The sequence below is a fragment of the Triplophysa rosa genome, linkage group LG7 (genome assembly GCF_024868665.1).
Source record: "Triplophysa rosa linkage group LG7, Trosa_1v2, whole genome shotgun sequence".
In the NCBI taxonomy this organism is placed as follows: domain Eukaryota; kingdom Metazoa; phylum Chordata; class Actinopteri; order Cypriniformes; family Nemacheilidae; genus Triplophysa; species Triplophysa rosa.
In genome coordinates, this window is record NC_079896.1 from 10,687,510 (window position 1) to 10,715,169 (window position 27,660).

Below are 27,660 nucleotides of genomic sequence, written 5' to 3' on the forward strand. Positions count from 1 at the left end.
TTATTGATGCTGCAGGACAACCACTAAGCAGTGCATTACAGTAGTCAAGTCTTGAGGTCACAAATGCATGAATAAGCTTCTCTGCGTCAGCCACACATAAAATATTTCGCAATTTGGCAACATTTCTAAGGTGGAAGAAGGCTGTTTTTGTGACATTTGAGATGTGATTTTTAAATGACAGGTTGCTGTCTAATATAACGCCAAGGTCTTTAACTGTATTTGTTGGAGTAACAGTGCAGCCTTCAATTTGCAGGTCATAATCCGAAATATTCTGCTCACGTGTCTTTGGTCCGATAAGTAATATTTCTGTTTTATTAGAATTTAAAAGAAGGAAATTACAAGTCATCCAATGTTTTATATCGTCGATGCACTCTGCCAATTTGGATAGTTGGAAGGAATCATCTGGTCTTGATGAGATATATAGCTAAGTATCATCTGCATAACAGTGGAAGCTAATTCCATGTTTTCTAATAATGTTTCCAAGGGGCAGCATGTATATGGAGAATAGCAAGGGTCCTAAAACCGATCCCTGAGGTAATCCATAATTTACATGCGTTAGATTTGATGATTCCCCATTTAAATGGACAAATTGATGTCTGTCTGATAAGTAAGATCTGAACCATTGTAGTGCCTGTCCCTGAATACCGGTATACATCAACTTTTGCTACACAATAAAAAATGGAAATTTAATCAATTTAAACAATCAAAAACAATGCAAAATTTTGAATTTGTGATAGGATTCAAATCAAAAACATTTTCCCCTATTTTGTGTCCTCCCCGCTTCTCAAACCAAAGTTACACCTTTGATATAGAACACAGCGAACTCAAAGTAAAGTTTTAAAGCAACCTTGTTGTGCAATACCTCATTGTCACCTTTTTATTATGAAGTATGGCTTATATAGGCAGTGTTTCAAGACTGAATAAAGTTAAGTCTGATTTACAACCAAAGACAAAAATACAGCATTTGTTTTCTGGAAGTTGTTCAAAAAACAAATTCTCATTTTATCCACCTCAGCAACTTTAGAGACATGTTGAATAAAATAAGTGACCAAATATTTGAGCATCTGTCTTTACAGACATGTTGTAGTGAGTAAATTATTTAGTCCAACATATATATTTTAAGAGACCCTTAGGTCTACTTCAGGGTAGGCTGTTTTGGGATATAGAAGGTTAAATACTCGAGAGTGAAAGGAAAAGAATCTGCAAAAACAGAGATGTTCACTAGGACAAGAAATGAATTGTGACAATGTTTTCTTCCCATAATGCAAGTAAACAAACACTCAATTAAGTATTTTTCCTTTTCTAAAAAAAATCCTATAGCAGCAGATACATCAATTCGCCACATTGGACTATAGGTTTCTGTTCCGAGCAGTTTTGAGATACTGAGCTTCAAAGTTTTTTTGCATTCCATTTGACTTTGTAGATAAACCCTTTTTGTTTTCTAAAAAAGTCCCAAAATGTACACAAAGTACAGAAAAACATCACAAAAGTTGTCACAGAATATGAAATTTGAAAAATCAATTATGACAAAAATGTCAGAATTCCAAAGTAATGAAAAGACTCGGTTTAAGGGTTCCTCCAAAAAACATACTGCTGAATTATCCACCCAAATAAATCTAATAGAAGATTTCGCTTGAATCACAATAATTTTATGTGCATTTCGGTGTCATACATTTAAAACAACATTAACGTTTGTTGTGAAACGTGTGAGAAATGAATAGACATAGTGAGCTTCCACAAAGGCATCATCAAAACTCCTTTATTGTATTAAGATTCTCTACGACTATGTGCTAAGGTGACAGGTAATCCAGTCCCTCCAACAAAATGATTTCATTAGTCTATTGTTAGCAATGATTCAATCTTTTTCTTGACCCAAATCCTAAACCTGTCATTATGATCAATCTTCACCTCCGTTTGAAAGACTCCTCGGCCGGTCAGTCTAAACAGGATGTCTAGCTGGCAGTGATCTATGGGGCACAAGGTTGTTTTAGGAATAGATTTGGTAAAACACAGGATGTGCCCACAATAGACAACGGAATGGAAAATAAGAACATCCCACCCACTGCTCAAAATTCAATATTTAAGCATATTTTTAGTTGCCTGCTTCTTGTAAATGTCATGTTTACATTTAGAGGCACAGGGGCATTGCATTTTGGATACATTGGTATGGTTATTATTTTGAAGGCCAGGTGTAACTGTTATGGACGGCTTAAAACATAAAGACTAACATTAAAAGGCAACTACTTTAAAACGTGTACTTTCACATTATTATGATGAGGATTATGATCTATGCATTGTAATGTAATTAAATAATCCAATACATTCAAATTAAAAACGATATATTTTGGTTGTGTGGTTAAGCAAAGAACAGTGATTTGTTTTTGATATGTTTGATACAGACAGAAACCCTGAGTTGACTGAAGCCTAATAATTAAAAGCAAGTGCTGTCAGCGCAAAAGCTTGCAGGCTCAATTCCATGAGAATTTCTGAAATTACATCGAAGATTTTTTGCTGTTATGTGTTTAAGCAGGGCACTGACTCTGCAAATTACGTTCAGCAAATTGCTTTCAAAAAGAAAAAGAAATAAAAGTTTGCATAAAACCATTTATTGAAAATGCAGGCACCAAAGACCCAAACGGTGTCAGACATAATGTGCATAATGAACAACCACTTGAATAAAGCCAGCTCGATCACTTGACATCCCTAAAAACATTCAGTGCTCTCATAAGACCTTCATATACATGCGTTTTCCTTCATACTTTGTAAAATGAACTAAAAACGACGGGACCACTGAACATTGAGAAATGCATAAATCATCGTACAGAATAATCATCTTCATTCTCATTGTGAATCTTCTCAACCTTTCAAAAGAATATAGTAAAAATGGCTAAAACAATGCAGGATAAATATTTTTTAAACATCCGTCTTCCCACCACATGTACACATACAGTAGGCATCATAGAAGATTACATTAAATACTCTTCATATCTGTGATCCAGTGGTCCAAGAAATATCTACTTCGCTCTACATTAATCTCATTTTAGTGTTTGTATACAAGTCAAATCATTATGCATTATGCATATTACACAAAAATACATATTGCATCACAGTAGTAGTGTAACCAAACTAAAACACATTCATAAAGCGCCTGCATATTAGTTAACGTTATGATGCCAATGCAACACATCATACACACACGTTTTTTTTTCACCTAAACTTGCTCAATACCTTCAATAACCTTTCATACCTACCTGGTAATATGACATACAATGCATAACGGCTATTTAATCGCAGTCGTGCAAGATTTGCAGCATTATGATCAACATGTACATATATGTAATATGGCGATATATATCCATAAATAACGAAAGTGTAAATAGCTTCATTGTTTGCTGTGGACCTGAATTCTCTCGTCTGGGATAAAGAGCAGCCCCGAGAGAATGTCACGGGAGTCAGGCTGTCTACACAAACAAGAGAGCGAGAATTGAGATTACTGTTGTGTTATGGCATTCCGGGGAATATCAGAACCCTTCTGCATACCTTCACGTTGACCCAAACTCATTACTGCCATTCCCAGAGCCATCATCACCTTGATGATTACCACCATGGCACTTCTTGCAAAGAAATATGCTTATATTTTCTGTTGCGACTGTTATCTAGAGGTCACCGTGTCCCTTTAAAGGAGGAATTTCTCAGTCAAAACAATAAGGAAGCAGTACGGACTGCTAGCCTTAGGTCCATAAAGCTTCGAGTCAGTTGTGCATGTGCTCGTATTGGCGGTGATTATGAAGTCTAAGCCCAATTCTGAACTAAAGTCAAAAACATGTAGTAAACTATAAGGTAAGCTATAGTGTCATGATTTAAAAAATATTAAAACAGTTAAAATATAAGAAATGAAATGCTGCTCGCTGACTGTATGAAACTGCATAGAAAACTGCAGAGATACAGCAGCTTTGGAGGTATTACAGTAATATATTGACTTTGGTTTCTGTTATTTTTTGATTTATCTTGTTTTTTACAGGTCCACGAACACTTTAAAAGTCTTTAAAATTGATTATGATACTACGATTAAAAAAATAGCGATTCATTATTTGTTATAATTACAGCTACAAAATCAGTGGTAGTTCACTATAAAGTTAAACTATGAAATGTACAAAAGTGTGTTTTTTTCTGGACAGATTCATGGCACTTTAACCTGTCTGTTCAATTAAATGATTTTAAAAGCCTTGAAAATCAACTTGCTATAAAGAAACTTGAACCAGCCTAAGGTGGTCTCCTCCGGTTTAGAAAGTTTTAGAGTGTTCAATAGTTTGGAGACCATCGGACCAAACAACCTAAACGTAACCCAGCCAGGCCATTTCCTTGTGTTCCAGATGTTGTCTTCTGAACGAACGTAAAGAAGAGTAAATGCCATCCATGTTATTCAAATGAGAGCAGATCAGGGTGGGATTCCTCATTCTCCAAACTGAGGGTCCGGTAATCCACTGCACCATTCCCCATCAGTTCCTCCCCGACGCTGATGCGACAACCCCCTTTTCCTGGACACGGGGTGGAAGCCAATCTTATTTCTGAGCCGGCAAGCTTCTGCTTTGAGTCCAGATTGTCCTTATGAATGAGATCCGGAACTGATAGCAACAGCTGCGACTGATCTCCGTCTTCAGCGGTTTTCTCTCTTAAGTCATTCATCACCACAGCCACGAGCTCATTATTTAGCTCAAAACTAGGATTCTTTTCCATCTGGTTGTCGATGCGGTCGTCGGGTTCTGAAGGCTTCTCTAGGTCGGATTCATCAGGGCCCGGTTCAGATTTAAGATGCGCTTTATCTTTGGAGATGAGAGAAGTCTTGTCAGGTGAAGAGTTGAAGGAGGAGTCTGGGGAGGCTACCACAGGGTCAGAAGATATCATCATGTCCTGGGTGGTCTTTAGGGCACGCGGCAGACGCTTTTTGCTGGGAGGAGGGGGATCGAGCCGAGGGAAGGAATCCAGAGAGATGTGACTGTATGTGTGAGAAATAGTTTCAGATGAATGTGATATATTAAAGCAAAAGACAAAACAAGACTATTAAAAAATTAAAACAATGTAATTAAATTGGATAAATTACAAATATAAATTTTACTTCATTTTATTGATTCATTTTATAAATTAATAAATTTAATTTAATTTAACATAAATGTTTTCTACGACTAGCATCATCTGTTGTGATGTTCTAGTCATTTAATTCTTACAGGTATAGTTCTCCCAAAATTAAAACTGTAATTTATTCACCCTCATGTCATTCAAAACCTGTATATGGCTCTTTCTTCTATGGAACACAAAAGAAGATATTTTGAGGAATGTCTCAGAGGTTTTGTGTCCATATAATAGAAGTCAATGGGGTTCCAATGTAGTTTGGTTGCCAACATTCTTCAAAATATCTTCTTTTGTTTTCATACAGGCTTGAAATGACATAAGGTTGAGTAAGTGATAAAATCATTTTCCTTTTTGGGTGAAATATCCATTTAAAGCGACAGTTCACCCCAAAATAATAATTATGTCATCATTTACATTTACGCATTTGGCAGACGTTTTATCCAAAGAGATTTACATTGCATTATACTATACACTTGTTTCTAAGTATGTGCAATCCCTGGGATCGTACTCATGGCTCTAATCATTGAGCTACAGAAAGAGCTATATTTACTCACCCTCTTGTCATCTCAAACCTGTATGAGTTTCTTTCTTCCGCAGAACACAAAAGAAGATATTTAGAAAAAAATAACAATAATGTTGTTGACCGAACAGCGATGGCAGCCATTCACTTGCATTGGTTTTGTGTCCATACAATAGAAATCAATGGCTGCCACCGCTGTTCGGTTGTCAACATTCTTCAAAATATCTTCTTTTGTGTTCTGCAGAAGAAAAGAAAGTCATACAGGTTTGAAATAACAAGAGGGTGAGTAAATGTTGACAGAATTTTCATTTTTGGGTGAACTATCCCTTTAAGGGACTATTAAATACAGAGGTTTAGGATGAAAGTAAGCAGCACAACTAGCTGTTAAAATGATAAATCATTAAAGGATTCAAATGCAGATGAGACATCAATTGGACAACTCATATATTCGCTGTTGAAACATGAAAAAAAACTTGTCAACATTTTGTTGGCCTTTAGACATATGAATACAATGATGCTATTGGCTCCTCAAGTAAAACAAGATGTCACATTCATTGAGCGCTGATGTTGAAAATGTAATGAAAAACCTTATCGGCATGATAACTGCAAAACTCCCTCAAAAATGCCACATATCTGTCTAATGATAACAGCCTTACTAGAGATGATAGAGAGCTGTGCTATTGTAAATGCACATCATTTATTATTTTATGGTAGTGGAATTTGCACTTGGTCTGCTGAAGATATGAATTTTGATGAGAGCCATAAAGAAAACCTTGGGTAGGTCAGTTTATCTCTTCCACGTTATTAGCCATATGGAGAACACAGCTGCTGTGCAAAAGCAGCCAATGCTTTGAGTGGCTGTATATAGTACGTGGCTGTGTACATGGGCAAAATATTAATAACACCTCTCCTCGAAATGAAAAAAATATATATATTGATGCTGATTGGTTGATAACTGTGCATGCTTTACCTAGTATAGACAGTTTCAGCGGCAACAACATAAACAAACATAAACAAATAGGGATTCACCACGAGCCGGTTGAGAATCAATCATAATATGTAACGATTCAAGTCGGAAATCGCGATACATGTTTTGAACAGCAGGGGCCGCTGTGTTTACTGCAAACTTGGAAACCGTGGACATGCTGGTATTTCTTAAAAAAAATAATTAAAAGTTAGGAAAATCACAGACAAGTCTTATACTGTGTTCACACCAAACGCAAGCAATCGCGTTCCATGCTCTTTATTACTTGCGGGAAAAGTTCGTTATTTTCGCGCGAGTGACGCGAAAACTCTTCACACGAATTCATGGCTCGAGTTGAAAATTTTAAACTTGCGCGAAAGAACTCCTCAAACGCGCCGCCCGATTCGCGTCATTTGCACAGCCTGCCGCGAGTTCGCGTCTATGCGCGTCTTTGCATTGACTTTGTATGTCATTTACTCGAGCCAAACGCTTAATTCGCGTTTGGTGAGAACACAGCGTTCAGACTTTATCGCTGTGTGTCAACCAGTCTCTTGCTACGAGGTTGTTAGAAGGCGTTCCTAGCTTTGGTTGTCCTAGAAACATTTATAAACAAACCCTGCTGTTACAGACGAGACATGGCTGATGTGAGCTCCGCTGCTGTACTCCTATTGGTAGTTGCTCCTGAAAGTTACTCATCATTTGCATTGAGCAAATCTCAACTTTGTCGAGTCGCTGGACACGCCCACTTCCTGTCGCCAACGGTCAGTCACTCGTGTCGCTGGATGTCTTTAGGCTACCATTGAAATCAATGACCTCGACTCGCTTTGTCGCTGGCGGTCTGAACGCGGCTTTAGTTTGTTTATATTAAAGAGACTTCTATTATTTATTTGAGATTTTATTTGGAATTTGCATTAAAATTGCAATTTAGTTTTGTTATTTGACATCAAAGATATTTTTATTTAACAAAGAAATGTGCAGCATTTGAAAAATAATAAAAGGGCACCTGTTCATTTCTAATTAGTCTCAACTCATTTAGAAAAATAAATCGTGATAATTTCGTATCGTGAATCGTTACATAACCAAACAAAGAGCGGAAGTTAACAGGGACGTGTGTCCGATGAAATCATTTATCACAAAGGCTAAAGGGGTGCAATGCTGAAGTTCAATATGTAGCTAAGTATGAGCAACATTAACGCTAATTCTGTTGCAAGCACCACTAATTATGAATAACATAATTATCCATAACAAAAAACGGTACAGTATTTTGGTATAAATGTACAAAATTGGAAAGATTCCAGCCAGTTAAACCAAACCTTTGACAGTTTGCCCGACACACGCACGCACGCACGCACGCACGCACGCACGCACGCACACACACACACACACACACACACACACACACACACACACACGTGTACATTCGCTTAAAGCTTTCTGGTAATGATAGCAGTTGCTGTGCATGGCTGTCAGAAAGGTTTTTTTTCCTCTCAAAGAGATGTCAATCAAATCTGAACAGTTACTCATGGCTTTCACATGCAATGAGAGTTCAAACACTTTTCTCGTTTTCAAATTCACTGCTGGAGGAGATGATATGAACTGCCACTGTGACATATGATTGGCTAGTGTGGGCAACTTACACAATGACTGACGACATATGGGGAGTGATGGATAGATCTATGAACATGTACCCGATCACCTTCACGGATGGTTCATTTGTAATACAAATATTAAAAGTGTATACACTATTTTTTTGGAGAAATAAATAAAAATTCTCTAAAGAAACATTTGTTTACTATTTGTTTAGATATTTATTAGAAAGGAAAGTGGAGTAACCAGATTAGGACGCGTGGGTTTATGGTTGTGTTTGAGTGAGTGTGAAATCTACCTGTTCCCTGTCGAACTGAGACCAATTTCAGTCAGACTGGACCAAACTGCCTCCACGTTCTTATTGACCTCCGTCACCCCGATGTCTCCGAGGCTGTTGGGATCTTTTCTGCGCAGCAGGTCGTTCACCTTCGCCCCCATGGCTTTGCCCAAGTTGAGGGCATTTTTTAGGTGCTGGCTGCCCCCTGTTTTTGACGCTGCTAGGGCAGATGTGTCTGTGAAGCCCGCTGGAGTGACGGAGCGAGAATTCTGCTTCGACTGTTCTGAAGCGTTTGAGTTCTCAAACATGCCTTGGTCCACTAAAGCAAAAAAAACGACAAAGTGAAAATGTATGATTTAAAAATCAAAAGCAACCAGAGCTTCTGTTAATACTACAAATACATTATCTTATATTCGGTGGTCTCAGTTACATGCTGAGCATAAACTGAGCTCATTGTGACTTTAGCGGCATTTGTACATGCGTAAAAAAATGATGGTGGTACAGGTGAAAATTCACTGATTCATTGAACATAATCCTAATACAATCTGGTTTGAAACTTTCAACACATTACATTTTTATACAATGGAACTCAGGTATTTTATAGACAGAGTGATAAACAATGAACATGAACACATGCAAACAAAACAGAAGCATCACAATGACACCAAAAAATCCTCAGCATTTTTCTAGATCAGGATATAGTTCTTACCTCAGCATTAATTCATGGGTAGCGTACAAGTGACAAAGAGAACATGTTTTATTGTATACGCCAACACACATTCTTAAAGGAACATTTCACTCAAAATAAAAACACTTTCACGCCATTTCAAACCATGACTTTCTTTATCCATTTAACACAAAATGAGAAAATTCATGCAATTACAGTGAACGGAGACTGAAGTTTTCCAGGTTCAAAAAGTATACAAAATGACCATGAAACGATCGCAAAAGTGTTTATTACGACTTGAGCTATATTTCAAGTTTTGTTTATACAAAAGCTGATAGCCATTCAAACCATTGATTGAAGATAAGATGATCTGGAATTTAAAACAAAAGTCATGGACCACTTTTTGAAGCTTGAAAACTTCAGTCCCCATTCACAGTAATAGTATAAAAAAGTTTCAGAATTAAAAAGAAGTAAATACATCAAATGCAAGTACAGTAAATTATAACAAGAGTCCTTAAATGTTAAATTGTCAACATGTTGAAATATACATCAGAAATAATCCTTAGTCGAACATAGTAAAAAACAAACTTTTACCTTTTATAAGGAGACTGAAGAGTGAGACAAAAGGTGAAAAAGTAGTCAACTGCACATGACACAACCTGACAAAACAACCTTGACTATGTCTTCTATTACAAATTCCACACATGCCGCTCAAAGTTGTTTTCAACATGAGCTGTATATAAGCCCGTCTCTAATCAAATCTGAATTTAAGAGGGCGTTTGATGTGGCGGTGATTTCATCCTGAGACAGTTTTAACACGTCTTGCTCACACAGAGAAAAGTATTTTCATTAGTTTATGAGTCTCTCCCCTGATGACAAACATATTGTTTGGGCCATAAATGAGGCTTTTCAGCATAACCATTTGACAAAGGGAAGCTATTTTAATGTTGACAACGTCTTGGCTCGGCATGCTAGGCAAACAGATGAATGAGGCAAATCTGTATGCCAGAAACAGCATCTTGTCGTCATGGTAATTAAGAAAAACGGGACGACAAAAAACCCACAACTTACCGATTGCGACCGGCATGCCTTTCTTTTCCAGGCACACCGCTGGGAAACAAAAAAAGTGTTAAGCATTCACACGATTGATGCATCATCGGACTGAATCAATATTAGAAGCCTTAAACAAGCACCATGGACTGCTATAGCGAATGCTCGGGAGAGAAACTGGAGTGAAGCCTATTGATTGTATTGGATTCATTTAATTGCATCATTGCACATACTGATCTGTGATCAGCATGTAAATATGACCATTTAAAGATCACTGATGACCAACCAGCTGTCAAGTATCAAGTAGATAAAATGAGAGCCAGCAACATCAAGGTCACGGGTTTGATTCCTAGGGAATGTTCTAGATGAAAGCATCTGGCAAATGCATAAATGCAGTTTTTTTAATGTTTACTGTTACAACACCCAGACCAGTCATACTTCATTTGAGTAGTTTCATCTTTAGATGTTCTTCCAACAAACCAACTAAAGTCCATTCACTGACCATTGAAACTTCATTGAAACTAAGTAATTAGTTACTGTAATTTAATTACTTTCCCTTGAAAAAGTAAAGTAAGGGATTACTCTTATTGTAATTGAATTACAGGTACTTCTAATGTAATTGAACAAAATACTGTGTAATATATACAATAGTGGAATTGACATCAAATTCAAAGTATAACTTTAAAATGCTTTAATGTGTCCTCACATTTGTAATACTTTGGTCAGTTAATAAGAGTACTTTATGTAGTTTTATATGATTTGTTTGAATGAATTAAAAGAGCTGTTTCATGTCTATCCTTGAATCACTTAACTAATCAAAGTTGATATAGGATATAGAAAGTAGGCCTAAATTAAAATCATTTTCACAGCTTCAAGGCAATCACAATTTAATATCCCCTCTAAAGATATGTTTAGGTATTTCCAGATAAGACACTATATTACAAGCCATAAAGAAAAAGATCAGGTCCAGAAAGAACCAAACAAAATGGAAGAATACTTTGTGAATATTATAGAAAAGAATTTCCCAACTAAAAAACATGTTTCTCATTTATATAGAAGGTTGGTAACTATTACACAAAACACAGAATATATATTAAAAGAAAATGGGAATTGGAATTAAATACTATGATTGAAGAGGAAACATGGGAAGAACTATGCAAGGGTTGTCATAAAGGAATAAATAGTAAATTATGGAGAGAATTTGAATGGAAAGTTAAAATGAGGTATTTCAATACACCTTATGTGATCTCTACATTTGTCAACGAACCCTCTGCAGCATTGTGTTGGAGAATGCGGTAATATAGGAGATCATACACACATTTTTGGGGGTTAAAGATTCTGTTATTGATAGCTAAAAAAATTATAACAGTGCATTGGAAAAAAGAAGAATCTCCAAGTTTGGTTCATTGGACTCAGAGACTGAAACAGGTTTATATAATGGAAAGAATGACGGCTTGCTTGCAAATGAAGACGGATTTTTTTGCAAAGATGGAAAAACATTATAATATACTTGGATACATAGAGAGGTTAGAGAGACTATGACAAACTAATGTAACATTAATCTATGTCACAGGTTATTTGTCTTACAAATCTCTTCAGGGTTATTATCTATTGAATTAACGTTCCCTCTGTAAGGAAAATATATTAATGACAGAGAGATATGCTTGTATTTAATTTATTTATTTTTCATTCAATTTAACTGTGAGGCACTGTATTGGATTGTATTATATTAGGTTCTTTTTCTTTTCCCTTATATATACACATTTTTTTTTTATATGTTAAGGGTTTGAAAATGGAGATGTGAATGTTTGGCAAAAACAAAAATCAAAATAAAAAAAGAAAGAAAGTAGGCCTAATTAGGAATAAGTAATTAAATACTTTTGGAGAGAGTAATTTGTACAGTAATTAATTACACGATTTAATATGTAATTAGTAACTAGTAATTAATTACTTTTTCAGAGTAATTTACCCAACACTGACCATAAGTGTCACAAACCAGTAAACAAACCAGATTTTTATGAGCAGAACCTTACTATAGAACTGTATTTGTTTAAGAATGTGAAATTAGATTTTGAAATAATTACTTTACTTTAGGATGGACAAACAATTTAGTGACAAATTTTAGAAACTTAATTCAGTTTCTTGTTTTCTATACAACTGATAGCAGCAGATTAAAAAAATGACACCATTTACTCACCTCATGTCATTTCAAACTGTATGACTTTCTTTTGCAGAACACAAAATAATATATTTTTAAAGAACGTTGGTACCCAAACAACACTGGGACTCCATTTATATCTATTGTTTGGACACAAATCCACTGAGACATTTATCAAAACATCTTCTATTGTGTTCTACAAAAGAGTCATATACAGGATTTAAATGAAATGAGGGTGAATAAATGACCGAATTATTTTGGGATTTGGATTTGTCCTTTTAACGCTTCTTATCTTGAATAATAATCATAGATTTTTTGTGCCACTCTGTAAAAACAAAATCTAACCAAACCAGACTTTAATCCACAACTCAAAAGACTGCCTATGCCAGACTAGTTTTGCGAATGAGGACCAGAGACAGGAGACATTTAGCAAATCATCAAAGTTCCAATTTTAGCACCGTTCATCAATTCTGTACTTTCTCCGCAGGGCTGGGCTTTATCACAGACATGTAGCTCCGGGCAGCAGTTTAAAATACCTCACTGAGCCTCCATCACAATAGCAAACGCAAGCAGAGTATCTGACACAGCGCTATTCCGGGCCGGTTATGTGAAGGCTGAGATTAGTTTCGCGATCTCAAGATGAGCACGAAAGAAAATGTAGTGAAAAGTGCGCTTCCACTATACATTTTACTTAGTCGACAGACACTAGAGTAAGTAAGTCAAGATGTTTGATGTGGATAAACAACAGCCGAACCATAAAAACACAATGGATAGCAATAAATGACACAAGGGAAATAAGTGCACTGGTGCTGAATATCACATGATATCCTGTTATCCAGCTCTCCTGACAATATAAAAACAAACAGCCTCTTCTATTTACAGGTCAATTATCGTAGCTGTGGTGAGTGTGCTCTGCTCTTTCAATTTAACACCTTTAACGCTTATCTTGGCTTACATCTTTATAGAGCACACTATTTCTTGGACAACACCGGGTTGTTCAGATTGAACCATTTATCATGTTAAAAACATTGAATGAAGCGTTCAGGCAATAGTGTTTTAATCAGAATCTAGATTCAAATGCAGTTCAATACCAGACCAGAGTTCAATATCTATGATCTGTAAAAAAAACAGCAATTTACTGCAGCTGGGGTGCCAGAAAATACTGTTAAATTACATGTTTTTCTTGTAAATGTGCATTATTTTTCTGTAATTTGACGTTTTTTTACTGTATTTCACTGTAAAAAATCTTGTAAAACAACAGAATATCTTTGGCCGCTGGGGTGCCAGAAAAATACTGTAAATAACAGTTTTTTCTCATGTAAAATCACATTTTTGTTTCCGTAATTTGACAGGTTTTTCAAAAATATGTGAAACATCTGTAAAAAATAACAGTAAAAAATAACAATTTTTTACCGAAAATCATGGACTGAATTAATGACTAATAATCTCTGGGATAATGTGAGTTTTAAATGTTTTATTGTTCAAAATAAGATTCTAGACATTTTTTCAGATATAAAAATCCAGCCTCCCAATCTATTTTCAGCGGGGATGAGATCGGTTGTCATTACAGTTACTGTTTTGGAAGTAATTTAGTTTGATGACTCAACTATGAATTAATTTCACGAAGCACTGAATTAAAGGGATAGTTCATCCAAAAGAGACAATTCTCGAATCATTTACTTACCCTCTTGTCATTCAAAACCTGACTTTCCTCTGAAGAACACAAAAGATGATATTTTGAAGAGAGTTGGTAACCAAACGACATTGGCCCACATTGACTTCCAGTGCATGTACACAAAACCACTGAGACATTTTCAAAGTATCTTCTTTTGTGTTCCGCAGAAGAAAGAGTCATGAACAGGGTTTGAACCACATGAGGGTGAATACGTCATGACAGAATTGTTGTGTTTGGATGAAGTATCCCTTTTAAACTGAACGTAATCATGTCCCACATTTGCACCTGTAGCCAAGAAACTACCATAACGTTTCCATAGAGTATAACAATGAATAAATAAAACAGTCTTAACCCATTATTTGCAATACGGTTGACCTAGCAGATGTTAGGTCAGCAGAAGATGGGTCAAACATCAATATTTCATTTGAACCCTCTTTCTGACATTAATCTTTTAAATACATGCGGGATGGGAAATAAATGAGGTTTAGTTAGGCCTAGATAACATATAATGCCAGGGTTAAGGTGAAGCGTCTGTAAATCGTATTTAATCCATGTGACTTCCTTTTATCAGTTGAATCACAAATGCGGTGTGGCACTGCTGTCCAGACTTGACATAACCATCTTGACTCCTAATACAATGGTTCTCAATAGAAAGGGCGGTGAACTCCATAAGCGAGCCGAAGAGCTCTGCTGGTTGACTAACCCCCTCGAGTACTAGAGATTTAGTGCATATAAGGGCAGAGAGAAAATAATTTAATAAAACCCCAAGAGCACACAAGAAGAACAGCAGCACCCAAAAATGTGGACGCTATTTGTATGCAGAACGCCGTCCAAAAATGTATTTCCAAAGAATAGATTCTTTCTGAAGGAGATGATAAATTGCAATCTTTGTTCCTGTTTGGTCTACCATTAATTGTAAGATTGTATTGACAATGAAAACATGAAATATAGATGGGGTGGTGTGAGTTTGGCATTACACAGCCACTGGAGAGAAAAATCTTACTTCAAGCAGAGTAAAATTGAAAAAACAGAAGACAATGGGCTGGTGTGCCCCAATTTTCAGGCAACTTTGAATAAATATTTAATCAAAGACTCCACATCAATATCAAGCAGAAACAGGCATGAACTTCAGCTATCTAGCTATCCTTAAACTGACCTGAGGTGAAATAAAGTAATTTGTTTGAAGCACACAATATTCTAAGATTATGACAGATTAACGACCATTTATGCGTCTTCGAAGAATACATTTGAACCCGATAGATTTAATCGTGCATACCAGAATTTCTGCAAAATGTATCAAATAAATTCATGTTTTTTAATTTCATGGTGTTGAGCCCCTCTGGGACATTAAATCAACAGAACTGAATGGACACTTTTCACATTTTCTAATTGGGATCACAGAAGTAAATTATAGTAGAGCAAACTTCTAATATGGTTTGTGGGAGATCATAGCAAGAAATATTTTTGCATTTCCATTTGCTCCAACAGAGTAAAAGAGAAATCTATGACTGTGTTTCTATTATCTTCAAAAATAAGATTTAGAAAAACAGAGAAAGAAATGGATTATGGTAATTGGAGAGAAAGATCTCAAATTTAGAGGCACTTTTCAGCACTATCAAAGGAATAGGTCAACCAGAAATAAAAATGATTTCATCATTTATTCACTGTCATGTCATTCAAGATATGTATACGATTCTTTCTTCTGTGGAACACTAAAGAAGATATTTTCAGAATTGTCTCAATGGAAGTCAATGGAGTCTAGTGTTGTTTCATCACCATTTTTTTTTTAAATCTTCTGTGTTCTGCATAAGAAAGAAAGTCATACAGAGTGAATAAATGATGACAGAATTTTCATTATTGGGTGAACTATCCCTATAAACCCACAACAGAGAAATATACATAATAATTTATGAAAATGATCCATAACGCTGAAACCATCAAAATGGCAATTAATTCACATATTGTCACATATTTCAGTCCGCAATGTCTGATTTTGTAAGATTAAAAGTTTACCATCTTAACAACTTCTACAATAGACACTTGAAATCACCAAGTGCCTCTGCAACTTCAGGAGAAAGAATGTTGCTAAAAGCTTTGTACTGAAAAGGATCTATTTCCACACCAAGCGGGTGGGCTTGAGAAAAAGCTTTTAATTCGGAGGCAAGCAAGTTTCCCACAGCTTTTCTCAGAAGTGGCGGCTGTACTAAAATGAGATGTGATATTCTTATGCAATTTCAATTATGCTGCAGGCGAAAGCCATTCGACAACCGCCTGTTTCCCTGAGCGAGCAGGGGTGAGACAGCGACACTCCAGAACATCCTTAAATTTCACAGCGGTTCACGCGGCGCTCTCTGTGTGTGTTTAACCGCTAATTTCTATTCCTTGAAGCAGTCGTGCGAGACGATTGGGGCATGTGGTATTTGAAGTGGTTCCATTTTCTATTACAGAGGAACAGATGGGCTCACGACGTTCCATTTGTCATCTTTTATACAATTACTCGACAACCATTTTTCTCTCATTCAGATAAAGTCAGTCACTTAAGTTTATTTACATATACAAACAGTGTTCCTGATAAGTTAACATAAACCGTTAAGGTTTTTCTTGGCATGGCATTGCTCTGCGGTTGTTAAAGTGAGTTCATCCAAAAATAAAAAATCTGTCATCATTTACTCATGCTCATGTCATTTCATACCTGTATAAATTAATTTGTTCCGATGAACACAAAGAAAGATATTTGGAAGAATGTAAGTCATTTTCAGTTCCGGGACGTCATTGACTACCATAGTAGGAAGAATTAAATGGTAGTCAAAGGTGCCCTAGAACTCTTTGTTTTCCTAAATTCTTCAAAATATCTCATTATGTGTTCAACAGAACAAAAAATACACTTTTTTTCCTACTATGGTAGTGGATGGTGTCCCAGAACTGAAAATTGCTAACATTCTTCCAAATATCTTTCTCTGTGTTCATTGGAACAAAGAAATTTATACAGGTTTGAAACCCTTTAAAGTGATTCTGTCATCATTCACTCATCCTCTTGTCATTTGAAACCTGTATGACTTTCTTTCGTCTGCAAAACAAAACCAAAATATTTCGAAAAATATTCGTACCCAAACAATCCCGGTACCCATTAATTTCTATTTTATAGACACAAAACCAATGCAAGTCAATGTTCGGTTACCAACATTTTTTAAAATATCTTCTTTTGTGTTCTGCAGAAGAAAGAAAGTTATACAGGTTTGAAGTGACAAGCGCGTGATTAAATGATGACAGAATTTTTATTTTTGGGTGTTATATACTGTTTCGGGTATAGAAGGTATAGAGTGCACCCCCATATCTCTATGATATTCTGCTCCCTAGACCAGTGGTTCTCAAACTGGGGGCCGTAGTCCCCTGGAGGGACCCAAGATGGATCCAGGGGGGCCACAGATTTTGTGGCATTTTATGAAATATACAAATTGATCATAGATTTTATGCAATCAAACATCAGAAAAATAAGACCACCAAACATAGATGTTCCAGCATTGTATGACCGAATATGTTTTTGTTTTAATTCTAAATTTAAGATATAAGTTTTTATTTGGGTGGGCCACAAAGCAATGGACTCTACACAAAGGGGACCTTGCAACGAAAAAGTTTGAGAACCCTAGACATGGCGTTTGCCTCTCAATTTTTATGGCAGTTTTATCTATTAAAAGCAAATTCTAAGTCTAATAACTTTGGAATAGTACGCTTCGACCAGCCACACAATTTGAGGTATCATTCATGGCACACAAACAAGGCTACTGTACACACCACTGTAGCCATAGTAATGCTCATCTCAACAAAAACCCACAACCAATTTTATGTCCTTGAATGGAGCAAAATACCAAAAAAAGCTTTGATTGACCGGTCTTACTGTGTTCAGACATCAGTGGAGGATTTCGAATCAAAGCTCACAGCTGGGTTCTGGCCTCAAGACCTTTAGCAAGACAACACCACCAGTCATGAATCCATCATTAGAAACAAGATGTAAAAAAAGGTGGGAAGATTTCTTGCGGTATGGAGATTTACTTCACTTTACATTTGTTTAAAGACTGTGTAAATGGAGAAAAATACAAATGTTTGATAATGACACCAACCCAGAGAGTGCTTTCAACCTTCTGTGTGGGAAGATTTACTCACCGCCCTATTATTACCGGTCTAATTGTGGGGACTTGTCTGGTACTGAATGACTCGGAGTGCTCGGAGAGCGAGTGGAAAATGGGAAAATAAGAAGGGAGAGTTTAAAGAGGCGAGTAGTTTATCAGAGAGATACAGGAAACATATATCACGTTTCAAAAGCACAGAACAGTGAGAAAGCAAAGTGCGTGGAACAAAAAAGTACACAAAAGTCTAAGTTAGCGTAGACACTACAAGCTCTCATGTGTGTAAAGAATACATAAAGGATGTGGGCTGTGAAAACCTTGACATGGCAAACTAATTGGAGTCTCTGTTGGTAAAGATCTGACTGCTTAGTCGCCTTGTTACCCTTAGGGTATAATTAGCTTAGCGTCCTCGGTCCAGTCATTCGATTAAGAGTCTGTTCTGCCGCGCATGCTGAAACAGATGTAAGCTGGATCATTTTCTTCCTTCGTAGCGCTTCTGATGAAAGTGCACATCGTAACCTGTATAAAACTGTGACTGTGCCACTGATGTGATAAATATAGAATTACAAGACAATGTACTGTACAAAATGTGTTGCTCTGATTTTCAGTTCATACAGATGCATTTCATCTTTTGTTGCAACTGCATGTACACTACCAGTCAAAGTTTAGGATCACTTATTCATTCTTTTTTTATTCATTTTTAGAAATTTTTTGAATAAAGGGACTAAACTATGACTAAAAGCATCTAAGTTATATTTTAGCATCTTCAAAGTGGAATTTTCAAAATCTTACATTTAGCATTTTGTCATCCAGCTTCTTGAGGTCTCAACCTGGGACTAGAGATGCACCGATACTTCATTTCTCCACCGATACTGATAGATTCTATTCTAAAAATTAAATTAATAATTCTTAACTTTCTGAATGTTATTAATTAATATAATGACTATTAATATGAAACATCAAACTGGTGATGTTTCTTAACATTTTCTATATACAGAGCAGAAATTCATTGCATTTTTCTGTCCTCTTTTGATTGACAGGATATATCGGCCCTGATCATCGGCTGTTTTTAAAGGTCCTGTGTGTCATTATTTGGCGGATCTATTGACAGAAATGCAATATAATATACATAACAATAGCCGGGTTTCTATCATCCTGGTTTTATGCGCATTTTGAAGTTTCGCATCAGAAACGAGTGATGGAAATGCTAAATTTCAAAATAGAAAACGTTTTTACGATCGCTTGAGGTGGTTGATGGAAACGCACCAATTTCGCATTAGTCTTTCCTCCTGTTACCGCAAACTTTGAAAAGATTCACATCACGTTTGGATGGAAACCCCACTTATGTCTTCAGAGGTGTATAAATATCTTGCATAATAAAGCTGATAGTGTAAACAATTGCTTTTATCGACTGATAGCGATTATTGGCCAATATATCAATTCATTTCTCCTTTATAAACCGTATTGAGGAATTTCCATCAATGCTGGACTCTTAGTGTCATTCATTCATTCAAGCAAAAAAAATTGTTTTCTAATGAATGAAATTAATACGATGGCTCAATTATTTTAGGTAATTTTAAACTCTTTAACATACAGTTTCAAATTAAAAGATTTTTAAGATCATGAGAAAAATCTTGGTCAAGTGATACTAAACTTTTGAGCGGTAGTATAGATTATGAAGGGACGTTCACACATACAGCGATTTACAACAAAGCAACTGATGGTGATGCATTGAAAGTTTTTTTATATAAATGGGAAGCGACGTGATGCAACAACAACAAATAGGAGTAAAGCACCCTGGAGGATGGGATTTGTTTCCTGTAGTCCTGTACAAGAACTTCTCTTGTGGGCCAGATGGAGAAGAACATAATTATATGAAATTGTTCTTTTTATAAATTCTTTCTACCCACTTTAAGATATATAATACAAAAATATGCTTTGAAATGTTATTTTTGTGGATAAATTGTACATACCGTCGCGCTTTATTGACTCTTTGCCTTACAGGATTTCTGTTTTTAAAATGGCACAATTTTTACCAGCAACACATCTCATTTGTGATCATATTGAAAAGTTATGGCCAGTTATATAGACCACCAATAATGAGCAGCAGGAACTGTTAACCAAAAATCGCAGTGTTTGTGAACGTCCCATGAAAAATCAGACAGCAGCAAGCAGAAACTGATATCTGATGCGTGTCCTTATAATTTGAAGTTGAGACGACATTTACTATGAAACGCCCGGGTAAGTCATCTTGGTCTCCCAGAATTACCAGCAATATGAAATAGCATTTTACAGATATCAATGCTGGTAGACTTAAACCTTCAAAGTAGCATATAAAGCCCACCCAAAAAGCACGCTAAACTGCAATTTCATCATCCAAGCAGTCAGAGGATGCGTGCTTGTTTAGCACGTTGAGCAGACGCAGGGTGCTCTCCTCTTGTTGTTCCCAGCTTTCATCGCTCTCATCCGTGTTCGACTCGTACTCAGATGCGATTCCTGACTCGCGGAACCTGAGCAGCTCCAGGCTGCCCAGGAGGTTGTCCCTCGATGAGGGCGAAGCCTCTTGGGACGAAGGGTCAGGGCTCAGCTCCTGTTGGGGCGGTCCCGGGAGAAAGCGAAAACACTCAAACTTGACCAAACACTGGTCCCTACCTATAGGACTGCCTAGTGGGAGGGATAGCTGCGTCCCATCGTTGAACGGAGAAAGGATGCCGTCCTCTGGTCTAGGGGTGGTGGGGTCACACAGCACAGGGGGCACGTTGGCACGGAAGGTGATTTCCAGTAAACTGTCTTGAGATCCCACTGGTGAGAGAGTGGAAAGGTTTAAGAATGAGGAGGATGTAAAGCCTGATTATAGAGCAGAATATATCGACATTGTCAAAGAGGATGAGACATAATATTAAAAGAACAGTTCACCCAATAATGAAAAATCTGTCTTCATTTACTCACCCTCAAATTATTCCTAAGCTGTATACATTTCTTTGTTCTGATGAACACAGAGAAAGATATTTGGAAGAACCTGGCGCACCATTGACTACCACAGTAGTTTTTTCCTACTATTTCCTTCTAAAAGGATGGTTCAGCTTGCCTTACTGTCATGGCTAAAACACGATTAAACAAGTTTACCACTTGAAAGCTTTAACGGTGAAAGCTTAGCTATTCAGAAACAAACATAAATTGTTTTCCTTTATAAAATGTAAATGAGCAAATGTAAAAACATTCGTATTTGTTGCCATTGTTCAACTAGCTCTTGATGAGAATACCTCCTGGCTAGCGCCCCCCAGGTAATTTAAGTTTAAGACCCCTACTTTAGAAGATGACTGAAGTGTGACAATTGGGACTGTCACGGATGAACGTTCTTTATAACAGACGTCATAACCTGAGAGACGTGTACAGGTGCCGTTTTAAAATGAGCACAAAATAAACTGAGGTTTGATAGTGGTAGAGAAGGCAAAGTGAAATGATACATGCCAGAGGAAGGCAGAACAGACAGCGGGGTTTGACAGTGAAGGACAAATGAAAGAGGAATGGTGAAACACATGAGGCTTATTCAGAAAGGGTGAGTGAGGTGGAGTTGCAGTAAGAGCAATGTTATTAATGTAGCACAGTGAAAGAAAAGGAAGATGAGAACCAGCAAAACTGTTTTCGAAAATGTATTAGTTTTATCAAATAGCTGCAGAGTTGGAGATATTTGAGTTGGCATAAAATAAAAATGCAAATGAATCATACAATTTATACCATACAGCTTATATACCATACAGATGATATATACCAACCCCCCTGATATCTCTGAACAGCTCAGAATGTTCTTTTCAAGGTACCATCTTGTATAAAGATAGGAACTGTGGAATTGATGGTCTCTGAGAAAATCACAAAAACCAATGTCCTCTACACAGACTTAAAATGAGCCGCTGGGTCCCAAGGGGCTTCAAGGGAGTAGTAGCAAACGATGATATCCAGAGAGAGAAAGGACAGGGGAAAAAGGGTGATGTAAGGCAAAAGAGAGAGAAAAAGCACACTCACTCGAGCCGTTTCCAGCCAGTTTGAGCTCCATCTCCTGAACCTGTTTGACCAGAAGAGAAATATGCTGCAGCAGGTCTTTATTCTGCAACAGGAGCTGGTGAACCCGAGCCTGGGCCTCGATCCTCGCCGCGGCCTCTGCGGAAAGCTGATCCTTCAGCAGATGAACCTGTGGGAAACATACACAAAATGTAAAGTTTTACATAAGGCTGAAATAGTCATCATTCTGAACAAAACTGAAGCTTTAAAGAAACTCCAGAGACTACATTAGCCCTCAATTCAACTTTTTCAAGATTTTTTTTTGAAAGAATGTATTTTCCATTGCGGTTCTTAGAAACTGCAGTAGTAGTTAATGTACACCACCTCTTCAAAGTTTAGGGTCACTCATTCCTTCTTAATAGATTAATTTAGAATAATACAAAGCCCATAAGATATTTAGGAAAATGTTTGTATCCAACAGTTCTGGGACACTACTGACTACCATAGTAGGAAAACAACCATAGTAGTCAATAGTGCCTCAAAACATTTTGGTATTCCATATTCTTAAAAATATCTTCACTTGTGTTCAACAGAACAACAAAACAAAACAATGCAGGTTTGGAACAAATTGAGGGTGAGTAAATGATAACAAAAGTTTTATTCTTGGGTGAACTATCCCTTTAAGTCTTTTGTAAGAAAATCACCATGGTTACGAAATAGATAAGATAGGATTCTGAGTTAGGATGTTTCCGTAATACAGCTAAAGATTATTAAGATATCAAGGATGCCTTTACAGTGAAACGGTACAAAAATCCAAAATATTCTGGACTCATATTAGCTGTTTTACTTAATTATTTGTCAAAGTCATCCATTTCAAAAAGATTTTTATTAAATACATTTTTTGCACACAAGTTATTTCAAACATTCAGACATATGCGATCATGCAAAACATCAATCAAAAAACATTCATTCAAGTGACTCTAAAAAGTACTTCTACTAAATTTGAAAAAAAAAAAGAGATTTCATCTGGAAAGATACTTTACAAACGCATACTAAAATAATATTTTCATCTTTTTCTTTTAAGCTGCAATGTCAGCAGTCAACAGATCTGAAGTGAACAACAGCAGAAGGACAACTGCATTTGACAGAAAAGAAATTACTAGTTTCTAATCATCGAGAGGTATTAACGGAATGTCAGAGCAGACAGTGAAAATGACTGTTACACGTGTGCGTGCTTGTTTGTTTCATTAAATACCTACCCAACTACCTATGAAGGATTTATGACCAAGCAATTAACCTTGTCAAGTCAAACTAGATGAAGGAACAAAATACTTATTTTCCAATGAGTGGTGCTTTGCCCTATAAATCTTGCGACCACAATGTAAGGTTGGGTAATTTTCTGGGCATTAAAAAATAGAAGACCCACCAGGTCACCAGGTTCAAATTTAGGTATCACGCATGCCAGAACAATACACAGCAATGACAAATGAAGTACAGTATATTATTATAAAATGTTATATCATTAGGGCACGTGCACCGAGGTAGAGAAAATATTGAGCGATTTAGATCGGACCTGAGCACTGAAATGCATGTGCCCACAGTGCATTGTTTTCTGAGAGCCACCATGTAGTGGCACAGTAGTGCGAGGGCCCGCCATTGCTGCTTGCAGCTATATTTATTATATATTTTAATACATTTGCGCTATAGCAATACTGACCATCACTTTATCAAAAATCACCAATGTAAGACTCAACCCTAAAAAACAAGAAAGAAAACACCGAAGGCAGTATGCCACACACTGATACTGTCGGCTACGTCCCTTTCAGAGATTTCTAAAATTATTAGAATGTCCTTCTGCATCCTTCACAAGAACTCTGAAGATTCTACACAGTGATAAGTGGTTGAACCCATTTCTACCAGTGGCTTATCCCGAGCACTGTCCGTCTGCTCCTAAAGACATAGTGGCCTCCCTCTGAGGGGTTCTATGTGATTTATGACCCAACTTAAACAGTCACGCGGCTTGTCCTTAAGAACAATGCATTCCCCGACAGAGCCAACGAGCCATCAGAAATAGGCCGGCGGGGAGTGCAGCAACAAATAAATGAAAAAAATTACCATACTGTAAATGTAGACTGAAAGCTTAGTTCTGATTCAGCTGCTTTCCATCAATTTTTGACTGTACATGTTTGCCTGGGTGTGTGTGTTTCCTGGCAAAGAGTGAATGTCTTGGGAAAAGGAGCTGCCGGCTCATGACAAAAGATGTTGTTATCAGAAGGATATGGGATGGAATTATATGTAGGCCTCATATTTTATACTGCCATTGTTTTATATCTCACTCTGAGTGAGACACATTTCTCTGTCGCGCGCAGTAGAATCGAGCCTGAATGATTTGATGATCATTTTCTTTTAATGACGTTTCTTATCGGTATATTATTTATGCCTGTCAGCAAAAACAAAGTTGGTAGTAAACAAAAAAAGCAATATAAAAAAAGGAACTGTTTATAGTCAATATAATCATTTCAAGTCTACAAATGAGCAATTATGAGTTCACTCTGCAATTACGTTCGCACATTTTCAATTTCTTTTTTTTTTAAGTACTTTAAAGATTCAATCTTTTTTTGCAAAGTTTGTTCAACCGATAACATCAACAACTGTACTTTTTGATGCCATTGCATAGTGATTGTATTTTCTTGCAAGGAAAAGCATGAGAGCGAACGCTTGTGGACCTATTTCTCAAATCAACAGTTAAAATTAGAATTTAAGAAAAATATGACCGTTAAGAAGAATTTTCATCTCAAGAATGTTTTGTGAATCCAGACGCAGTGAGAGGAGACCATCAGCTACTCCTTAAAGGAACAGCTCACCCAAAAATGAAATTCCTGTCATCATTTACTCACCCTAAAGTTGTTCCAAACCTGTATACATTTCTTTGTTCTGTTGAACACAGAGATATTTGGAAGAATGCTTGTAACCAAAAAGTACTGGTCACCATTGACTACCATGGTCGGAAAAATGACAATGGTAGTCAAAAGTGCTCCAGAACTGTTTGCTGTCCTACATTCTTCGGAATATCTTCTTTTGTGTTCAACAGAACAAAGACATTTATAAAGCAAATGTTCCTACTATGGTAGACAATGGTGGCCACAAACTGTTTGGTTACAAGCATTCTTCCAAATATCTTTCTCTGTGTTCATCAGCCCAAAGAAATCTATACAGATTTTAAACAACTTGAGGGTGAGTAAACAATGACAGAATTTTCATTTTTAGGTGAACTGGTAACACTTTACAATACGGTTTCATACTTAATAGGTAGTTATGCAGGAACTAATGCAGAACAAATGGTTAGTGCTGCATTAACACTGTAGTCATTACTGATAACTAATAAGGAAGAAAGATTAACTAACCAGTAGGTAACAGCATACCGAAGTTTAAAGTAAGTAACAATTAGTTACTTATTACTTATTTAATTGTCATTAATGACAACTAAATGCTGTATGTCTCCTGCAGAACTATACAGTAACTAAGACCCATTTAAAATAACTATCCATTAACTACTCATTAAGAGTTGCTAAACATAATTTTGCCAGTAAGCAGCCTATTAAAGATAGTTATACCACGGGGCTGTTGAATGCTTCATTCTGATTGGCTGACGAACGTTCGACGGGTGTGCATTATTTTTCAGTTAAACGCACACCTATGAAGTAGTTCCAGATTTGTCGACCGAATTACAGTTCCATATCACTGCACCCAGTTTAACTTAAATGTAGCCTACTGTCCACCAGTGAATACGTAGCTAACAACAGACAAAGTGACAGGCAAATTCCATTGTCTGAGAAGAAATAACTATTATTTATGGACAGCATTTGAACAACAATGGCGAGAGCACTGTACAGGACTGTTCAGACGAAAAACTAAAGCATATATCAAAGGTAACGGCAAACTACATGACACAATCAGCGGGTTAAAGATAAAACACGAAGCACAAACATAACAAAAACAACATGTTAAATTCGTCTGTGGAATGGGTAAACGGGACTTAAAACACACAGCAGGAAGCTTTCTCTGCAACTGAGAGAACCGCAGCTGGCGCAGAAACCTCCGTGTCACATTTTTTCTCTTAATACTTTTCTTATACGACAGGGGTGTTAAATACGACGAAAACAAATCAAATATAGATACTTGTCTTTTCACTCTCAGTGAAGCAAACGCGTGTGCATGTGCACTGTCTGTCTTCCTCTCGCTCTTGGAAAACTGCATATGCAGCTCAAGCAACGCCTTCAGATGAGATGCGTAAGAAATTAGTCCTACCAGCAAGAGCATTCCGGGACAAATACCATACAAATGTCTTGACATAAAACATCGTAACAACGTCTTGTGGTATCGGAACAACGTCTTGTGGTGTTGTGACCGTGGTATAAGCGGAATAATTGACTCCGGTCCTTTCAATTATCGAAAGTTAATGCACACCCGAGGTGTAACGGGTGAATGGTGAATGGCCCGTCGTCAATTATTCCTTACATATTTGGTATTAGAATTAATTATATGAATAGTTGAAATTAATTTTAACAAATTCTTTTGGGAATTTCGTAGAAATCTCAATACTGTGATATTTTTATTTAAATTGATTTAAAACAAATCAATCTATTGTGCTTTTCAACCAAAAATAGTAAAAAAATAATCCCCCTCTTAATCACTGTATTGTCACTAATGTTTCTGTGGTAAAACTGAAAGTTTTTCTTGTCAATCAATCGTTACAGTACTAAAATACTACAAATAATGCACTGTTACTTTAAGGGGGAGGGGCATGAAAATGACATCACCGTATGCGGAAGTCACAGCAGCAGCGTGTTCAGATTGAATGCTGCTAAAACGCTAAAGCGCATCTAAAATGAAAAAGACCTGTTGTGCAGTTTACTTTACTTTATTGATATATTCAACATGCAATCGCCAATGTCTTTATGCAAACAGATTAAAGCTACAGAAAAGAGAAGCAAACAAAGCGCTGTGATTCACAGAAACAACTGGAAACTAATAACCGATACCTGCATTTACAGTTAATATTTTGTGTCAGATATGTTAAGTTCTGCGATAAAACCATATTCAATTTCATATATTGCATTGACTATTGTGACTATTGTGTAACTGTAAAGTTTTTGTTAGTATTTATTAAAATGTATCTATTGTGTCCATAAAAGTCAGCTCTATTCAGGTGTGTGTGTATGTGTGGGTGGTAAATTAGTCACTACAAGCTTTTGTTTCAAAAGTACTGTTTTATTTATTGGTAATACTTGGAATATACCCCAGAACTACTTTTTTATTACCGGGTTATCATGATTTTCACTTTATAATTGTTATAATCCATCATAAGTAATTACCTAATACTAATATGGTAAGACCTGAGTAATTATTAAAAAGTTATCATGTTTTTCACTTTATAATACGGTTCCGGATCATAAGTAATTACTTAATACTGTTGTGGTAACACCTGAGTAATTACTAAAAAGTCACT

At 36.5% G+C, this 27,660-nt stretch overlaps 1 protein-coding gene across 1 annotated transcript in view; it reads right to left on the reverse strand.

Moving 5' to 3' along the window:
• Positions 1-2,568: 2,568 nt before the first annotated feature.
• nos1apa (nitric oxide synthase 1 (neuronal) adaptor protein a) overlaps positions 2,569-27,660 on the reverse strand; it is a 142,398-nt gene continuing 117,306 nt past the window's right edge. The window contains exons 9-12 of the mRNA XM_057337145.1: positions 22,176-22,341; positions 20,805-20,954; positions 8,500-8,797; positions 2,569-4,996 (exon numbers count right to left, since the gene is read on the reverse strand). Coding sequence (XP_057193128.1) covers positions 4,420-4,996; positions 8,500-8,797; positions 20,805-20,954; positions 22,176-22,341 — 1,191 coding nt within the window. The 3' untranslated portion in view covers positions 2,569-4,419. The remainder of the gene's footprint in view (positions 4,997-8,499; positions 8,798-20,804; positions 20,955-22,175; positions 22,342-27,660) is intronic.